Source organism: Sus scrofa, chromosome 2, assembly GCF_054392235.1.
Source record: "Sus scrofa isolate SSC_HxYL_T2T_F1_AM1 chromosome 2, Sscrofa_HxYL_maternal_Yorkshire_Landrace_v2.0, whole genome shotgun sequence".
Taxonomy (NCBI): domain Eukaryota; kingdom Metazoa; phylum Chordata; class Mammalia; order Artiodactyla; family Suidae; genus Sus; species Sus scrofa.
The window spans coordinates 79968784-79988154 of NC_139384.1; the positions used below are offsets into that span (position 1 = coordinate 79968784).

The window sequence follows — 19371 nt, forward strand, 5'->3', positions numbered from 1 at the left end:
CACTCTGGTTTCCCTCCCAGTGTTGAACCTGACCCTCATCGACCTGCCGGGCATCACCAAGGTGCCCGTGGGGGACCAGCCCCCAGACATCGAGTACCAGATCAAGGACATGATCCTGCAGTTCATCAGCCGGGAGAGCAGCCTCATCCTCGCCGTCACCCCCGCCAACATGGACCTGGCCAACTCGGACGCCCTCAAGCTGGCCAAGGAGGTCGACCCTCAAGGTACCCACGCCCATGGGGCCCCATAGCAGGAGCTACCCCTTCCCAGCCCCTGAGGGCACTGTGACTTGCCTTGTACTCTTGATTCCACATCACAGGTGATCTCTTTGGCACATGACCTCCTCAGGAAAAGGCCTGGGACATAGCATTTCTCAGGAGGGCCAACAGTTCAGGAGTTGGGGGGCATCCCCCGGGAGGCCATCCATCGTGTGACAGTTGGCATTCTTCCTTAGATGCGGTGATCTCTGCTTCGCTTGGGCAGAAAGCTAGTCTGGGGGGTTGGGTGGGGAAGGGCACAGCCTTCCCTGGATGCAGATATGAGTCCAGATCCTCTAGAAGTTACTTATCCCCCCTGAGGCTGGGTCCCTTCTGTGGAAACAGGAACAGGAGTCCTAACTTGTGGAGCTGCTGAGAGGGCAGGTGAGCTCTCAGTAACTGCTCAGGGGCCAGGCCATGAGGGAGAGAGGATGACGAGTTCACGAAATAAGTTGGGGCAGTAGGAATGAGTGCAGACTCTGGCATCTATGTCCCAGGGGGTTCTGGGTCAAACTTGGCCAGTGGTCATTCATTCAGGAAATGTCAGTTAAGCCCCTGCTGCAGGCCAGGCTTTGTTTCAGCCTTGGGAACCCCATAGGGGACAAAATTGATGGCAGGGCCCTGCCACCGGTGAGCTGCTATTCCATGGTGAGACAGAATCCAGCAAGGAAATAAGCCTCTCCAGGTAGTGGTAAGCACTGGAGGGAAATGGAGCCCTTTGAGAGATGCTGGAATGGAAGGGGGGCTGTCACCAGCCTCTGAGGATATGAGGTTTTAGACAAGACCAGAATGATGAAAAGAGGCAAAATCCGGGAAAATGGGCAGTGGATGCTCAACAGATGCCCAGGAGGAGCTCTTTTGTGACACAGGGGGTTAAGGATCTGGTGCAGTCACTGCAGTGCCTTGGGTCATCCACTGTGGTGCCAGTTCGATCCCTGGCCCGGAAACATCCGCATGCTGTGGGGTGCAGTCAAGGAATATTTTCAAAATAAGGAGGTGCCCAGGACACAACAGGGAGGCCAGTGTGCCAGACCAGAGTGAGCAAAGGGAGGGCAGAGGAGTTGAGGCCCTGGAGTGGCCACGGCTGGTCAAGCAGGCCGTGGGGGCTGCAGTGGGAAGCTGGGTGTGTTCTGAAAGTGGTGGGGGTTTAGCAGAGGATGACACACACTGCAATACATTTCCCAAATTGTCTTCCAGCTGCCTGGATCCCATAGTGTTTTGGAAGGAGTTGGGGGAGACGGGCTCTGTGGCTCACACTCCCCAATTTGCAGGCCTGGGGAGCAGTAGGCAAAGGTGGCTCCTTTCCGGCCCTGGACTGCAAGCCCCTCAAGAGTTCAGGGCTCTGCCGGCTCCTTCCCAAGGTCTTCTAGGTGCGCTTTCCTGAGAGGGGCCACCCCTGCCCACAGCCCCCTCAACCTTCCTGTCCCCCCACCCTGTTTTGTCCCAGGAAATGGAATGTGCCTGTGACAAAGACTCCATAGAGGCTAGATCAGGCGGTGAGTAAGTGGGGGTGCATACAGTCAAGCACCGTTTGTGAACTGGATGCTGGCATTCTTCCGAAAAAAGTATCATTCTAACTTCGAAAATATTCATCATTATTACTCCCAGATGTCACTATTGTAAAATACGAAAACCTAAAATGTGGCAGCACCTCTCCCCCTGCAGATACTGGTGGCCATTCTTGGCAAATTTTCTTTCAGACTTTGTTCTTCCACATAAACTCAACATTTGTAGAAATAGGGTGATGGTTCCTCTTTTTCTGTTCTGTGGGTGTGCTTACCTTTTACCATAGGGACATACACCCGTAGCCATCCTCCTGGCTGCCCACTGCTGCCTTTTCTTTGTTCTTGAAATTAGGGTTGTTTCTGACCTTTCAGGAACAATGCTCTAGTGAGGTTGGCCATTTCCAGCAGAGTCGATGCCCCAGAGCCACTCCCCGGTCACATCCTTCTACCTTGGGCTGCCTCTCCCCTCTCCTGCCCCAGCCTGAGGCATCGGTGTTCATAGCCGTGGCTCCTTTGCCCTCCAGAAAGGTGATGCCCGCTCACAGCAGAATGTGAGCAGGCGCGGGCTCCAGGGAGGGCATGGCCATCTCCCCATCGACGCCCATCTAAGCACCCACTGGAGATCTCCTGGGTCTCTCTGTCCTCTGTGTGTATGTCACACACAGATACATGTGTATGCCTGCAACTAGCACAGGGGAGCCCTTGAGCATCAGCAAGGACAGTTGATCCTCAGGCTCCCCTTGATTCTGGGCAGCTTGGGACAAAGAGGAATTCCACAGGGTGGTTTCCAGAGCGGAAGTTTGGCCAGTGACATGAGAGGTATCCCGAGAAACAGTCGTCATGGGTCCGCATGTTCCATTGGCACCCTGCCCGCCACTCAGCACAGCACAGCATGGAGACTCTGAGCCGGGGTTCGTGTTTAGTCAGGTCGCCCTCTGATGATACCTGAACCAGATGCCGTCCCTGGTCGTGCCAACGACAGTGACAGTGGCCAGCGTTGATTGATTGAACTTTTGCCAAGTGCCAGGTTTATCCTTATGGACCACCCCCTGAGATCAGTGCATTGTCAAATGTCCTCATTTGACATGAGGATCCAGGCAGGCGATGTTATGGCTTGTCCCAGGTGGCACAGCCTGGAAGTGGGAAGCCCAACTGGACCCCAGGTAGCCCGGGGTCACCAGCCTGTGCTCATTCCTCATGGCCCTCTGACCTCTGCTCTTTCAGGCCTGCGGACCATTGGCGTCATCACCAAGCTTGACCTGATGGACGAAGGCACTGATGCCAGGGATGTCCTGGAGAACAAGCTGCTCCCCTTGAGAAGAGGTGCGGGGGTAGGGGGTGTGCCTGGGGGCCACAGGGTGGGCAAGATGGGTGAGCTTGAGCAGCAGGAATGCTGGGGCACCCTGGCTACTGGAAAACTATTTGTTGTTTATAGAACAATAGAAACCTCGGCAAACGCTCACAGATATATTCACCATCCCATTTCCCTACAGCCCAGAGGTAACTGCTCTTCTGTGCTATTGTAAAACCTTTTTTTCTGTGCAAGTGAACCTAGGTATCTTTTTCCTCTGATTTGTGTACATTCACTTTTTGTTTTCTTGCCTACACGGCAGGCGGAAGTTCCCAGACCAGGGATCAAACCTGTACCACAGCATCGACCTGAGCCACAGCAGTGACAACCCCGGTTCTTTTAACCCACTGTGCCACCAGGGAACTCCCAGTGTTCACTTTCAGTTACTCAGTGAACACCTACTCATTTGGGGAACAGAAACTGCTGTCCCAGAGTTCCTGTTGTGGCTCAACAGTAACGAACCCAATTAGTATCCATGAGGATGTGGGTTTGATCCCTGGCCATGCTCAGTGGGTTAAGAATCTGGCATTTCTGTGAGCTATGGTGTAGGTCACAGACTGTTCGGATCCTGAGTTGCTATGGCTCTGGCGAAGGCCAGCAGCTATAGCTCCAATTTGACCCCTAGACTGGAAACTTCCACATGCTACAGGTGTGGCCCTAAAAAGACGGAAAAAGAAACAGCTGTCCAGAAAAAGGAAATTGGAATCATTCACAGCCCATCTCCCCCTAGTTAATACTCAGTGGGTCTTCTTCCCAAGAGCTCCTGAGGGTTTGTACCTTTTCTTACTGTTCATACTTGCTTTCCATGAGGAACGTTTTCAAACCTTCTCTCAAGTGGAGAGAAAAGTGCGAGGAGCCCCCAGCCCAGCCTCCCTGCTAATTGCACACGACTGATCTTAAATACCCCTAGGGTCCTTTCTTTTTCTTCCTGGATTCTGAGGCAAATCCTAGGCATCCTATCATTTGACACATCAATACCTACTCTTCTGTTCATGCAGCTCCCCCTCTAGCCACTTGATCTGTACTGCTTATTTGTGGAAGAAACCAGATCGTGTCGCACACTCAGGATCAGGCCAGTTGCAGTTCCAACTGGTAATTAGATCTAGACAGAGGCTGATTAGGCTCGGGTTTAGTTTAGCTTCAGATATTCTGACAAGAGTAGCCCAAGTATTGTTATTTTCAAAAAATGAGACTAGCCGGGTTCCCTGGTAGCACAGTGGGTGAAGGATTTGGTGTTGTCACTGCTGTGGTATGGTCCCGGGCCCAGGAATTTCCATGTGCCTTGGGTGTAGCCAAAAAGAGAGAAAGAGAGAGATAACAGCAAACATTGATTATCTATTGCATAACATGCACTCTTCCGTGCTATTGGTGTGGATGAACCCATTTAATGCAGTTTAATGCAGTGGCTTTGTGCTCATCTCCATTTTATGGACGAAGAACCTGGGGCACAAAGAGGCTAAACCTCTTGCCCCAGCTCACAAAACTGAAATGTGGTGGAGCTGGTTTTGTGGGGTTTTTTGCTGTTTGGGTGGGTTTTGTTTGTTTTTTTCTGGCTGCCCTCCAGCATATGGAGTTCCCGGGCCAGGGATCAGATCTATGCCACAGCTGCAGCAACTCTGGATTCTTAATCCATTGTGCCGGGCAGGTATCGAACCTGTTTCCCAATACTCCCAAAACGCCGTTGATCCCATTGCACCACAGCAGGAACTCCTGGTTTTTTGTTTTTTGTTTTCTCTATTTTATTTCTTAATTTTGTAATGCATTATCATGTGGGCAAGTAAAATATACAATTATTGATGAAACCGGTAGAATAACAAAATTGTGTAATACTAAGTATTTTCATATTTCAATATTTGACCATAAATCCTGCAAAAGGAAAATAATTTAAATTCTAGTATTTATAAATAAGGCTGTAGAGTAATCTAGTAGATCTGGGTGTTCCATATTTCTTAACAGGACTTTTTTTTTTCTTTTGTGGCTGTACCATGACATATGGAGTTCCCAGGCCAGGGATCAGATCCAAGCTGCAGTTTCGACCTATGCCACAGTTGCAGCAATGCTAGATCCTTTAACCCACTGTTCCAGGCCCGGGATTGAACCTGCATCCTAGGGTGCAGAGACACTGCCGATCCTGTTGTGCCACAGTGGAAACTCCCTTTTTTTTTTTTTGTTGAGGTATAATTGGTGTACAATATTATATAAATTTCAGGGGGGTCCTGTTGTGATGCAGCGGAAACGAATCTGACTAGGAACCATGAGGTTTCGGGTTTGATCCCTGGCCTCGCTCAGTGGGTAGAGGATCTGGTGTTGTCGCAAGCTGTGGTGTAGGTTGCAGACATGGCTCTGATCTGGCGTTGCTGTGGCCCTGGCATAGGCCAGCAGCTACAGCTCCGATTAGACCCCTGGTCTGGGAACCTCCATATGCTGCAGGTGCAGCCCTAAAAAAAAGATAAAATAATTAAATAAAAATAAATATATCATATAAGTTTCAGATGTACAACATAGTGATTCACAGTCCTTAAAGGCCAGAGCTGGTTTGGCAGGCTGACTCTCCAGCACCTCGCCGCCTTGTGACCTGCTTTTCCATTTCATGTAGGAGCAAAGCAGACCATGTCCCCATGACAGGCAAATACTCTTTAAGACAACTGTAAAAGATCTTGTGTGGTCTCTCATGTGGGTGTGCGTGGGCCATTGCTCAATCCCTATTGGACACCTAGGTTGTTTCCTGATTTTCACTGTGGTGCAGTGTTGAAGATCCATCAAGGTTTTTGTTTGGTTTTTAGGCCATTTCTTCAGTGACTGCTTTCCTTTCCCCGTCTTTTCCTCTGGAGTCTGCTCGCCCTCTGATTCCCTCCTGGGTGTCTGGGAGAGGCGTGGGAAAAGGTTCAGACCCTGGCTGCCACCTTCCTCCAGCATTGCTGAGGTGCACTGAGTGGAAAGGGGTAGCCCTGGATTCGGACAGAGCTCACCTGTCCCCACACCTTCCACCAGTCACCTCGACCTTTTGCTGCCTCCACTTGTCTTGGATCACCAGCTTAGACCCCAAGAGACACGAGGCTGGCCTCAGCATTGCCGCCCAAGGAGCATCGTGTGTTGGCCTCCTCAGCTTCTTCCTCCCACTTCCAATCCTCCTTGTCTTCCCTTCTCTGCCTTCCTGTCTGTTTCTAAGAAAGGTGGCCCTTCCTCTCCCAGCTCCCTTGCAAGCTTGCTCCAGACAAAATGGCCTCAGGCTCCTCCTCTCATCCTTCAGCTTTTTTTTTTTTTTTTTTTTTTTTTTGCTTTTTAGGGCCTCACCCACAGCATATGGACGTTCCTTGGCTAGGAGTCTAATCAGAGCTGCAGCTGCCGGCCTACACCACAGCCCCAGTGACACCAGATCTGAACCGTGTCTGTGACCTACACCACAGCTCATGGAAATGCTGGGTCCTTAACCCACTGAGTGATGCCAGGGATTGAACCCGCAACCTCGTGATTCCTAGTCGTATTTGTTTCCACTGTGCCACGACCGGAACTCCCAATTGGATCCTTTTTCTTCACTTAGAAAAGACTCAGAACTTTGTACCTTCAAAAGAACCACAAACCCAGCCAGATACTGTCTCTGCCCACCGCCCCCACCAGCTGCTGTTTACCTTCTGCTCACTGTTATACGGGTGATAGTGAGTCTGGGCTTCTTATGGATCTGGGTTCGTATCTTGCTTCCCCTACTGAGCCTCTCTGTGACCTTGAGCAAGGAGCCCCCTCCTTGGCATGGCTCAGTTCCCTTATCTGTAAAATGGGCATGATGGAGTTCCCTGGTGTCTTAGTGGTTAAGGATCTGGCATTGTCACTGCTGTGGCACAGATTTGATCCCTGGTCCAGGAACTTTTGTATGTTGCAGGTGCAGCCAAATAAATAAAATAAAATGGACATGATGACAGACCCAGAGAGGATGAAAATCAGTCAGGTCTGCCTAAGACTTGGCAGGATAAATGGCAGCGCCACTCCCCTCCTTCGCAAAGAGATATCAAATGAACCCCACTAAGAGAATGGGATACAGATATGTGTGGTTTTCACTTCAAGCTTTTTTGCTATTATGTCCAGTCCACCTTTCCAACTTTTTTTTTCTTTATGGTGTTGGTCAGACTCATCTTCCTTTTTGGAAAAAATTTTAGTCTTACAGAAGAGTTGTAAGGATAGTATGCAGCATTCCTATACACCTTTCACCCAGCTTCCCATAGTGCTGGCATTTTACAGTACAATTGTTACTATTATTTTTTCAATTGAAGTTGAGATTTACAATGTTGTGTTAGTTTCAGGTATACAGCAGAGTGATATACTTATGCATATATATCTATATAGATATATAAAGATATACATATATACAACTATTATTTATATATATCTGCAAGTTATATATATATAACTTGCAGATTCCTTTCCCTTATAGGTTATTACAAAATACTCAGTATAGTTCTCCCAACTGTAGTTATATGAATAACAATAACCACCACTGTGGTTACCATGTGTCCACCACTAGGCTAAGTTCTCTGTTTCCCACAACACCCATTGATATACCCGTGCTCGGGGCTCCTGGCTCTTCTGGCTTCTTAGTCCTGTCCCTGTTCCCTTGTCCTCTTCCAATTTCTTGATGTCCAAATATTATAGATCCGTTCTTCAAACTAGCGTTTTTATCCTACAAATAGTTTTGCGTGTTTAAAAAAATTTCAAGGTGGTACCAAAAATTGTCAATTAGCAAGCTGTCTCCCAAGTCCTGCTTCTCAAGTACTCACAACAAACTGTGTCTTATATTCTATTTAGAAGATTTTAACACAAAGGGATTTCCCTGGTGGTTCAGAGGGTTAAGGATCTGGCATTGTCACTTGTGTGGCTTGGGTCACTTCTATGGCATGGGTTCAGTCCCTGGCCCAGGAATTTCCAAGTGCCATGGGCATGGCCAAAAAAAAAAAAAAAAAAGGGCAAAAGTTTTGACCACAGTAATTTTGAAAAACACCCATGTTTCCTCCAAATACTTTGATTTTTATGTTTTATATGTAAGCCTATGAATCCTAGAGAGTTCGTTTTGGTGCACACCAGACTTTGTTTCTTTGCTGACTGTGATCCTTGGGTAATCCAGCTTTCCTCCATTGAATTTAAAGTGTTGGTGATGGAGTTCCCTTCGTGGCGCAGTGGTTAACGAATCCGACTAGGAACCACGAGGTTGTGAGTTCGATCCCTGCCCTTGCTCAGTGGGTTAACGATCCGGCGTTACTGTGAGCTGTGGTGTTGGTTGCAGATGCGGTTTGGATCCAACGTTGCTGTGGCTCTGGCGTAGGCCGGCAGCTACAGCTCCAATATGAACCCTAGCCTGGGAACCTCCATATGCTGCGGGAGTGGCCCTAGAAAAGGCAAAAAGACAAAAAAGAAAAAAAAAAAAAAGTGTGGGTGGATGCGGCTTTGGACTTTCTGTTCTATTCCATTAATCTCTCTAGACATACATGCCCCAATATACCCAGCCTTTTCAAATGTAATAGGCATTAATATCTGGCAAGATTAACTGTCTCTCATTGCCCTTCTTTTTTCTTTTCTTTTTTTCTTTTTAGGGCCACACCCGCGGCTTATAGAGGTTCCAGTCTAGAGGTCGAATTGGGGTTGTAGCTGCCAGCCACAGCCACAGCCACAGCAACACCAGATCCTTAACCCACTGATCGAGGCCAGGGATCAAACCCTTGTCCTCATGGATGGTAGTCCGGTTCTTTAACCGCTGAGCCAGGACAGGAACTCTTTATTGTCCTTCTTCAAACACTTACATTGCTTTTCAGGACTGTACCTTTATGTTCTCTGTGTTGCTTCTGAGTAATGTGTATGGCTTGTCACCTCGTCTGCTAGTGACTGGTAGGGCAGAATCCACCTACACCTGTATATTGCCCAGCCCCGTGGCTGGTCCATAGTAGGCACTCTGCCCTGACTCCATCTCCCCACAGGCTACATTGGTGTGGTGAACCGCAGCCAGAAGGACATCGAGGGCAAGAAGGACATTCGTGCAGCTCTGGCGGCTGAGAGGAAATTCTTCCTCTCCCACCCCGCCTACCGGCACATGGCTGACCGCATGGGCACCCCACACCTGCAGAAGACTCTGAATCAGGTACAGAGAGGGTTTTGTGCACTTGCTCAGGCTATGCACTGTACCACAGCTGCCATCCACAATGGCTCTGTTCTTGGTCTAATGCAGAACAAATTTTAGCAAAATTGATTCAGTCAACATTTGTTTGATTTAAGGCCTCGTGAAGAGTGGTTGTTCAATGAATTGGTGCCAATAATGTTATTGCCATCGATGTTATTAGTACCATTATTTTAATTTCCACTGTAATTATTTAGTCATCATGTGTATAGCTCCTGACTTTGATGACCAGGGTTACGAGTGCCTGCCTCACTTGGACCAAGGCAGGGTGGCTGGTAGCACTAAACAGTGGGTAAGCGGGAGGACTTTGGAGCTTGACCTTCTTGGGTCCAAAGCCCAGCCCAGCCCAGCCTCGCTGAGCCTCCCTCCCCTGTCCATCAATCGGGAGTTATCACCGTCCCTGCCCCAGGGTTGTCATCTCCTATGTGCTCATCAACTAGGCTACATGAAATATAGCACGTACCAAATGCAGGCAACTCTGCTATTTCATTGCCTTCTTATTATTCTTTTTTCATAATTAATGTATTCACAGGGTTCATGATCATTTAAAGTATACAGTGAAGGAAAGTCCTGTGTGGCGCAATGGGTTAAGGATCTGGCATTGCCGCAGCTGTGGCACAGGTGGAGACGGCAGTGCACGTTCAGTCCCTGGCCAGGGAACTTCCACAAGTAGAAGGTGCAGCCAAAAAAAAAAAGTATAAGTTTCCACCTCTCACCTATAGGGGACCACTGTTATTACTGCCTGAGTTTCTTTTTTCAAAAAAGTTTTTTTTTATTTTGCTTTTTAGGGCTGCACTGTGGCATATGGAAGGAAGTTCCCAGGCTAGGGGTCAAATTGGAGCTACAGCTGCTGGCCTACACTACAGCCACAGCAACGCCAGATCCAAGCCACACGGGCTACCTACACCACAGCTCATGGCAACACAGGATCCTTTACTCACTGAGCGGGGCCAGGGATCGAACCTATATCCTCATAGATACTAGTCGGGTTCATTTCTGCTTAGCCACAGTGGGAACTCCTAAAATTTTTTATTAGAGTATGGTTGATTTATTGCCTGAGTTTCATTTTGCCCATAAAGGCCAAAAGGGAATTTTGTGAATCAAATTTCTCCCTTTCTTACCATAAATGATGACATAGTCATGGATGCCCCTTGATTTTTATTTTATTTTTTAGCTGCGCCTATGGCTTGCAGAAGTCCCCGGGCCAGGTATCAAACCCTCACCACACCTCTAAGCAGAGCCACAGCAGGGACAATGTCAGGGACAGTGTTAGATCCCTAACCTGAGCCAAGAGGAAGTCCTAACCAGGATATTTTTGGAGGGCCATTTAGCCAGTTTTTCTGGTTCCTAGTCTAGAAAAAGCTGCTGTTTCTAATATCATTTAGCATGTGTACAATTGCTAAAGCGATTATGTGGCTATACTGTATCAGGCAGAACGCTCCTTAGGAGCTGTCTGGGTGGTCCAGGGTTACATGGAATTCCCCCTCCGTGCTGTGTGGTGGCATCTCAGGTGGGGGCAGGGCCTCAGAGCGACCATCCTTCATGCCTGCAGTGGGACACAGTGGCAGTGTGGGAGCCAGGCCCTGTCCTTGGGGGAGGCATATTTCTAACTGGGTGCACCGACTAGGAACAAGTCCCCAGGTCAAGTGTTAGGCAGTGATGAGGGCCGGGAAGGGAGCTGGCACAGAGCAAGAAGGCAGCTCAGGCGGACAAGGATGGAGCTAAGTGTCCAATGGGCGGGGCCATCCAGGAAAGGAAGTGGGGATAGTCTGTCTGGGCAGAGGGATGGAGAAAGACAAAGGGTAGTAAAATTCCCTGTAGATGCCTGGGGCCTCCTCTGAGAGCCACTGAGATCCACAGGCAAGCAGCCCAGCTGGCTCTGCCAGGTTTCTGGCTCCACATCCTGGTGCTTCCTGGAGTGCTGGTCCCTGCCCCTCTACTGTGCCAGGAGCTAAGTGGGTCTGCTGTATTGCCCCATGATGCTGTGAGGGACCAGAGTGGACTGCAGGACATGTAGTGTAGATCCCCGCCCCCAAATACCTGCAGTTCTCACAGGGGGGCGCCCCTGGGCTGAGCCCCGAGTCACACAGGGCCTTGGGGGTGACCATCAGGCACTTCAGGCCACTGAGTGCAAGGCTTCTTCACATATTTTATCTAGCTGGATGGGTAGTGTGTATCATTTCTTTTGTATCGTAGGACAGATGGCCACAAAACGCTGCTCTTCATTTGTGGTTTAAGCTGATAATACGGCTTTTATTTGTTTCTTTCCTTCTCTTTTATCACAGTACAAAAAAAGCTCAGACAGTCCAAATATGGTGACTGTCCCACTTCCTCCCATCCCGTGACAGGTCCCTTCCCCCGAGGGGGGCCGGTGTCACCACTTCCTGGGCTTCCTTCTAGAGATTCTAGACACCCGGGAGGCCAATGTGTCTGTACCAACATCCTCCCTCCCGCCCACCCCTTCCTCCTGCCTTTCTTCTCTTCCTTTCCGTCTTCATTTCCCCCACCTGAACAGTAATGTATTTACCCACTGCTCTGTATCCAGCTTTTACTCAAATAACCCAGCTTGAGGCTTATTGCCTAACCTTTTCTGCACCACTGCCTCCTTTTGAAGTGTGTGCATAATGAACAAGCCCACATGGCTCAAAAGCAGAACAACAGAGGAGAGGAGGCTGCAGAGGAGAAGGGTCCTCCCACCCGCCAGCTCCAGTCTGCCCTTGTCTTGGGAACCATCCTTCACTCTGTTCGTGCAGATGAAAATAGGTTCTTCCTTTCTCCCTTTCTTTTCAGGAGCACATTGTATGTGCATTCTGTGCCTTCTTTGGCAAGCTATTTTTGCTGTCATCTGTGGGCCCCATGTCTGTATGTCCCCAGTGTTCCAGGATATGGATGCACCATTGCCTGTCAGTCAGTCCTTCTGGGCCTGGCTCCTGCATTGGCTTCCTTGGCTTTTTTTCTCTGCACCACTTGTGGGAGGCTGTTCCCAGCCAGCTCTGGGGTCCCGCTGCCTGGCCCTTGCCAGCAGTTGTGTGTATTCCGTGGTGTGGATGGCCCAGTTGATCCGCTCTACCAAAGCCCCACGGGCTATTTGCAGCCTCTCACTGCTGCGGACTGAGCTGTGCTGCCTTTTTCTGCCCCTTCCACAAGTGTGACCCCAGCTGGATCTTTCTGTTGGTCCCTTGAGACTGGGGGCTGTGCTGGGCTGGGGCGGAGGGGCAGCAGTGTGCACTGTGGAATGGGCCCTGAGTGGGCAGAGCGGGCCTTCCCCTTCCTGGCATCCTGCCAGCTTTGCTTTCTGACCTCTGGCCTCTCTCCTGCAGCAACTGACCAATCACATCCGGGAGTCGCTGCCAGCCTTGCGCAGCAAGCTGCAGAGCCAGCTGCTGTCCTTGGAGAAGGAGGTGGAGGAGTATAAGAACTTCCGACCTGACGATCCCACTCGCAAGACCAAAGCTCTGCTGCAGTATGTGCATGTTCTTCCCCCAGCCTAATGCACTGGAGTCTCCACCCAGCCACAGGCTCCCACATGGAGGCTGGGCACCCATCCCCACTCATCCATCTTTTTGTTCAACACTTGATCAGAGCTGCCTGTGTGTTAGGCCCTGTCCTGTGCACTGATGTCACCCCTTGTGCTCAGAAAGGGGAGAGGATCAAACAAGATAAGTAAAAACACGTAGAGTCTGCAAGACGGTCACATATTGAAGTGGGAAAGGGGCTAGAGAGTGCAAGGGTAGGATGCTGTTTAAAATAGAGTAGTCAGGAGTTCCCACTGTGGCACAGCAGAAACTGATCCAACTGGAATCCATGAAGATGCAGATTCAATCCCTGGCCTCACTCAGTGGGTCAGGGATCTGGCACTGCTGTGAGCTGTGGTGTGGGACATGGTTCAGATCTGGCATTGCTGTAGCTGTGGTGTAGGCCAGCAGCTGCAGCTCCAATTCAACCCCTATCCTGGAAACTTCCATGTGCTGTGAGCACGGCCCTAAAAAACAACAACAACAACAAAAAAGAGTGATCAGTGAGAACCTCCCTGAGACAATGAGAGTCAGGCAAAGACCTGAAGAGGTGAGGAAGGAGGCCATGCTGAGTCTTGGAGGTGGGGGCTTGGCAAGTGCAAAGGCCCTGAGGCAGGATTGTGTCCAGCATGTTGGAGAAGGCCCATGTGCCTGGAGCAGAGTGAGTGAGGGTGGGAGGAAGTGAGGGCAGGGAGGGAACAGGGTAGAGGCTGCAGGGCCTTGTGGACCATGAGGAGGACTTTGGTTTTTGCCCTAAGTGAGATGGGAACCATGGAAGGGTTGCAAACACTGGTAGGAGACGCCTGACTCAGGTGTTCACAGACGCCCTCTGGCAGCTGCAGCAACACAGACATGTGGGGGAGGGAGCTGAGCCACGTGTCAGCTGCTTCTGCTTGCTTTCTTGGAATCCTCACCCTGACTCCTAAGAAGCTGCTCCCTGCAGCCACCCAGCTGTGGGGTGGAGCAGTGGGTGTGCCCCATGATCCCAGGTTCTCACCTTCCCTGGCAGCTCAGATGGCAGGTGGTGTCAGAGGGATGCCGTTGTCTTTGGCCATCACAGCCCTGACATCCCCCCACCCTCTCTGCCATGTGGCAATGCACAGTGCTAGGATCCAGGGTGAGAATGCCTTTCCCATCAGACAACTTCAGCCATGTTCTACACAGCTGTCAGCGGAGCCAGCGCTAGCCCCTTGCTAGCCTGTGCTGCAGAGGCCATGGCCTGGGGCTAAACCTGGGCCTGCTGGGCGACCTCAGGCAGGTGACCACACCCCTCTGAGCCTTGCTTTCCTCACCCCTCGCATGATGGCAGCTGCTCTGATATCATGCGGCCATTAGGGACCCTTGTGAAAATGCAGCCCTTGGCAGGAGATACCCTCCATGAGCAGTGCCACCTGCCAGGGCTTACCACCTTGTGTCATCTTTCACCAGTGCCCCATCGCCCTGCCCGGGTGGTTTTGACATCACACAGTGGTAGTGCCCTGCTCTCATTGGCAGCTCCTCAGTGAGGGCTGGTATTCCTTTTTTAGCGTCTTAGCTGTGGTCCCAGATCCTCCTTCAGGCTGCAGGCCACACAGGCCAGTGGCCAGTGGGGCCCCTTGATTCTTCCTCCTCCCTCAACGGGTGACCCTTTGAACATCTTGTTACATGACCTCTTCTTTGACCTTTATTATAAAAATGACTGCTCTGGAGTTCTCTGGTGTGGCATGGGGGGGGGCGTGGGTGGGGGGGGTAAGGATCTGGCCTTGTCCAGCAGCGGCTTGTGTTGCTGCTATGGCACGGGTTCAGTCCCTGATCCAGGAACTGCCACATGCTGAGGTCACAGCCAAAAAATAATAATAATAAAAGTGACTGCCTTCATGGGTACAAAGGGTTGGCTGTGAAAACTTCCCCCCTTTGCTCTGCACTCGGGTGCCCATCTTCAGGCTCTTGTCTTACAAGAGAATGACAGCAGTGGCTTCAGACTCTACCCCAGTTCTATCTTGCAACATCCATATGCTGAAAATGTGGCTGTAAAAAGAAAAATTTTTTTGGTCTTGTCTTTTTTTTTTTAAGGGCCACATCTGCGGCATATGGAAGTTTCCAGGCTAGGGGTTGAATCAGAACTACAGCCCACACCACAGCCACAGCAACTTGGGATCCGAGCCTCGTCTGCAACCTACACCATAGCTCATAGCAGCACAGGATCCTTAACCCACTGAACGAGTCCCCAGGGATCGAACCCAAGTCCTCATGGATACTAGTTGCATTCATTACCGCTGAACTCTGAAAAAAAGTTTTTTTAATGAAAAAAGGAAACTAGAAAGTTCCTATATGGCGCAGCAGGTTAAGGATCTGGCATTGCAGCTGTGATGGCACAGGCTGCAACTGTGGCATGGGTTCAATTCCTGGCCAGGGAACTTCCACATGCCAAGATTGTGGCAAGAAGAAAGGAAGAGAGGGAGGGAGGGAAAAGAAAAAGAGGAAAATAAGTTGTGGCTTGACTCTGGACATCATTCCGGAGCTCCACCTTGATGTTTGGGTTTTCCTTTTCCTCATAGGATGGTCCAGCAATTTGGGGTGGACTTTGAGAAGAGGATCGAGGGTTCTGGAGACCAAGTGGACACGCTAGAGCTCTCCGGGGGCGCCCGAATCAATCGCATCTTCCATGAGCGGTTTCCCTTTGAGCTGGTGAAGGTAGTGCTGCCAGGGCCCAGCCCGCTCATCTCTGGTCAGGCACCTTCCTGCTAGGGCCTTGAGCCTGGCTTCCTCGCAGGTCTCAAGTTCCTGCCTCCAGGCCTGAGCCTGCTGAGGGCAGAGGGCAGCCTGGGGAAGGTATCCATCCCATCCGCCCAGGCCTCCTTACCTGAGCCAGCAGGTTAGAGATTCCCAGCAGAGCTATATGCAAAGTTCTTCTTTCCCTCTAACAGAAACCAGTACATCTTCTTTGCAAAATACATAGAAAATGTCCCCTGCATATAGTTGAAGGGGAAAAAGCAGATTATGGGGCCAGCATGTGCAACAGAATATACAGATATTTATAACATCCTTTGTATGAAGTCGTACGCATGTGTCTAGATGACAGAGCTGCAGGGATATTCACAACAATGTCAGCTCTGGGGGCTGGGATGGGAGAATTTTTTAAACTGCCAGAAGTTTTACACTTTTTCCATTGACCAGATAACACTTTTGTAAAAATCAGTAAAGTTCTTTTCAATAGGAGAAAAAAAGCTAAAAGGAGAAAAACCTCCGTAATCCTAGTAGCCACAGGCAGTGCCTCTTAGCAGCACCTGAATGTGTCCTTTGAGAATTATTTCTGTGCAAATGCAGGCAAAAAACCTCCCTGTATCCACAAACATAGCACATAAAGTCATCCATATTAATGTGTGCATATATATTTTTTAAAAAACAAATTATGTGTCTTTGGACACTTTTTTTCTTTGATTTGTAGTATATGCATTTCATGTGTTGTCAGTGGCAAAACACTGTCTTATTTTATGGATATCCCATTGTGCATTTAACCAGTCTTCCATTGTTGGGCATTTAGGTTGTTTGAACATTTTAGCGTTTATGGATGGTTTTAGCTACAGGAATGTAGCTAATTCTTGATTAATTCCTCAAGATAAATTTTAGATCACTTAAAACTACCAGGTGACAGTTCAGGTATGTTTTTTATTTTTTTATTTTTTATTTATTTATTTATTTTATTTTCCCACTGTACAGCAAGGGGGTCAGGTTATCCTTACATGTATACATTACAATTACATTTTTCCCCCAGCCTTTCTTCTGTTGCAACATGTTTTTTATTTTTTATTTATTTTTTATTTTATTTTATTTTTTTTGTCTTTTTGCCATTTCTTGGGCCGCTCCCTCGGCATATGGAGGTTCCCAGGCTAGGGGTCTAATCGGAGCTGTAGCTGCCAGCCTACACCAGAGCCACAGCAACATGGGATCCGAGCCGTGTCTGCAACCTACACCACAGCTCACGGCAACGCCGGATCGTTAACCCACTGAGCAAGGGCAGGGACTGAACCCACAACCTCATGGTTCCTAGTCAGATTCGTTAACCACTGCACCACGACAGGAACTCACAGGTATGTTTTTTAGATGTTCTCGATTTATATTGCTGAGTAGTAGCCCAGAAGAAAGTTGATATGAATTGATTTTCCTTCCAAGAGAGCAAGAGTGTTTGTTTCAGAACATCTTTGTTGAAACTGAGTTTTAATATTTTTAAAAATTTTTGACCAGTTAAATATTCTGCCAGGTGAATGCAAACAGGACACAGGAGATCACACTCCCCCCACTAGAGACCTATTGTCGGGGGTGCCTAGGTAGCTCCTTGCATGTGTTTGGTTTGTCTGTTCTCAGATGGAGTTTGATGAGAAGGACTTAAGACGGGAGATCAGCTATGCCATTAAGAACATCCATGGAGTCAGGCAAGTTCCATTCATGAGTCACCATGTTCCCATCATTTCCATGGTGCCACCCTGCAGCCAGTCAGTGCCCCCCCAAACCTCTGGGTGCCCCGATTGATTGTGAGACCTGGAAAGGGCTCCAGAGTGATTTGCAGTAGCTGTCAGTCTCTCCCTCTGGTCTCCAAGTTCACTCAAGTGTGTATGTGAGTAGTTCTGTGTGGATCTCTTGTATCCCCTTGGGCTGTCCACTGCTCTTGGGTTAAACATTGGTTAAACCTCCCAGTCACTGTGGTCAGGAAGTAAGAAAACTCACTGCAGATTTGCCCTGGGGGGCGGGGAATGGAAGGGAGCTGAGTCACTATTACAGGAACCCACCGGTGCCCCATGAGCCTCCTGGGTCCCCACCCTGTTCCGGCAAAAATCATGGCTCCCGGCCTCCAGTCTCTTGTTGCCAAGGGGTCCTCAGATCACCCCGGGGGGTTCCAGGTAGTGGATGCAAGCGTCTGACCCCCCCAGACTTGCTGTGACCTTGGCTTTCTCGGGAACCGGCCTGTGCCTGTGAAATTGCTGACCGTGCTTTGTTTCTCTCTGACTTATCTCCCCTGCCCCCGGGTACGGATGGTTTTAGGACCGGGCTCTTCACCCCGGACTTGGCATTCGAGGCCATTGTGAAAAAGCAGGTCGTCAAGCTGAAAGAGCCCTGTCTGAAATGTGTCGACCTGGTTATCCAGGAGCTAATCAATACAGTTAGGCAGTGTACCAGTAAGGTATTGGACCCTCGGCAGGGTGACTCCTGGCCTTGTGGAAACGGGGCTACGGGGGTTTGGTATCAGGCTCCCAGTGCTGCTTGGCCTTTGCCCTGCTGGTCCCCTCACCTCTCCTTCCCAGATTGCCTCGGTGTCCAAGAACGTGGCCTCTTCCCAGAGGCTGGGGCGGGCGCGTTTCGGCCTGGGTGCAACCGGGGGTGCCAGACCTCCAGATTCCAGACTGGTGGGCAGGGCGCCCTGGGACCTTGATACCAAGCTTAGCATGTATTGGATGGGGGTTTCGTCGCGCTGTCGCTTTGCTGTCTTCTGGGTAGCAGAGAGGGACCTTGTGTCACCTCCTGGAGGCCAAGCTCCCTACACCTCCCTGCCCATCACCCCTTCTTGACAAAGGTGTGGTGCTTTAAGCACTCCCCAGTCAGCCACTTCTCTGTCCCCGAGGCGCCGAGAAAGCCCGAATGCCAACAGCATAATGAGTGCTCTGTCTGGCTTGGCCCCTAATGGCCTCTGCCAGCTCCCCAGCACCGCCCCAGGGGCAGGGTTGTCCCCCTAGGCAGCCCGTCCTCTGATTCCCCTAGGTCACAGTCACCTGTGTGCCAGTGTTCACAGGCCACTGCCTCCACATGGCAGGACATACCAGCTTCCCCGCGGGCCTGGCTCCCAGGGCAGCACGCTTTGGCCGAGCAGCTGAAGTGCTTCCCAGCGGGCGGTCTATGCTTGCACATCCACCATGGCCGTAGAGCTCTGGGTCAGCCTTCCAAGGCCAGAATTTCTGCTTTGATCCTTCTGTACTCAGTCTGGAAAAGCCCACATTTGCTTCTTAAGCTTCTTCGATTGGAAGAGGGAGGGGAAAGAAACCCAGATGGTTTGGACATTATCGTCACATATAAGAAAATTCAAGGCCTCCCTATATCCATACCTGTTCGGTATGCCCACTCTGACCCATGGCACTTGTGTAATTAAAGCCCAGACCATGCCCACCCCTCAGACCCAGGACGCCTCTTGATCCAAAGCAGCTTCCGGGGCAAATGCGGGCACAGGCTCCTCCGTGCATGTCACTAACCAGCTGACTCTCGTTTCTTCTCTCTCTGTCTCCTGTCCCGCGTGTGTGGCCTGCACTGCCCCTGGGTGTCTCTCTGCCTCATCCCGCCCTCCGCATGACCCAGGACGGGGCTCTTCACCCCCGACATGGCCTTTGAAGCCATTGTGAAAAAACAGATTGTAAAACTCAAAGAGCCAAGTTTGAAGTGTGTTGATCTCGTGGTTTCAGAACTGGCCACGGTCATTAAAAAGTGTGCCGAGAAGGTAACCAAAGATTTCATTATTATCACCTGTGTACTCATCCCCCACCTTCTTCTTCCCATTGTTAGTCTTAACCCCGAGCATCTGGGAAACTCTGCCTCGGCAGGAACCCCCTTCCGTGGGCCAGTG

The 19371-nt window shown here is 50.1% G+C and overlaps 2 protein-coding genes across 27 annotated transcripts in view; one reads left to right on the top strand and one right to left on the bottom strand.

The window, feature by feature from the left end:
• Positions 1–19371, bottom strand: part of KANK2 (KN motif and ankyrin repeat domains 2) — a 468727-nt gene that overhangs the window by 66602 nt on the left and 382754 nt on the right. The window lies entirely within an intron of this gene.
• Positions 1–19371, top strand: part of DNM2 (dynamin 2) — a 99327-nt gene that overhangs the window by 48953 nt on the left and 31003 nt on the right. For 11 of the 26 annotated variants that reach the window (XM_021083807.2, XM_021083815.2, XM_021083817.2 and 8 more), the window contains exons 4-10: positions 21–224; positions 2987–3085; positions 9074–9234; positions 12591–12733; positions 15323–15458; positions 17130–17197; positions 19107–19245. In XM_021083807.2, coding sequence (XP_020939466.1) covers positions 21–224; positions 2987–3085; positions 9074–9234; positions 12591–12733; positions 15323–15458; positions 17130–17197; positions 19107–19245 — 950 coding nt within the window. Of the gene's footprint in view, positions 1–20; positions 225–2986; positions 3086–9073; positions 9235–12590; positions 12734–15322; positions 15459–17129; positions 17198–17804; positions 17944–19106; positions 19246–19371 lie in introns of those variants that run through there. The other 15 variants (XM_021083813.2, XM_021083816.2, XM_021083818.2 and 12 more) reach the window with 3 other exon arrangements.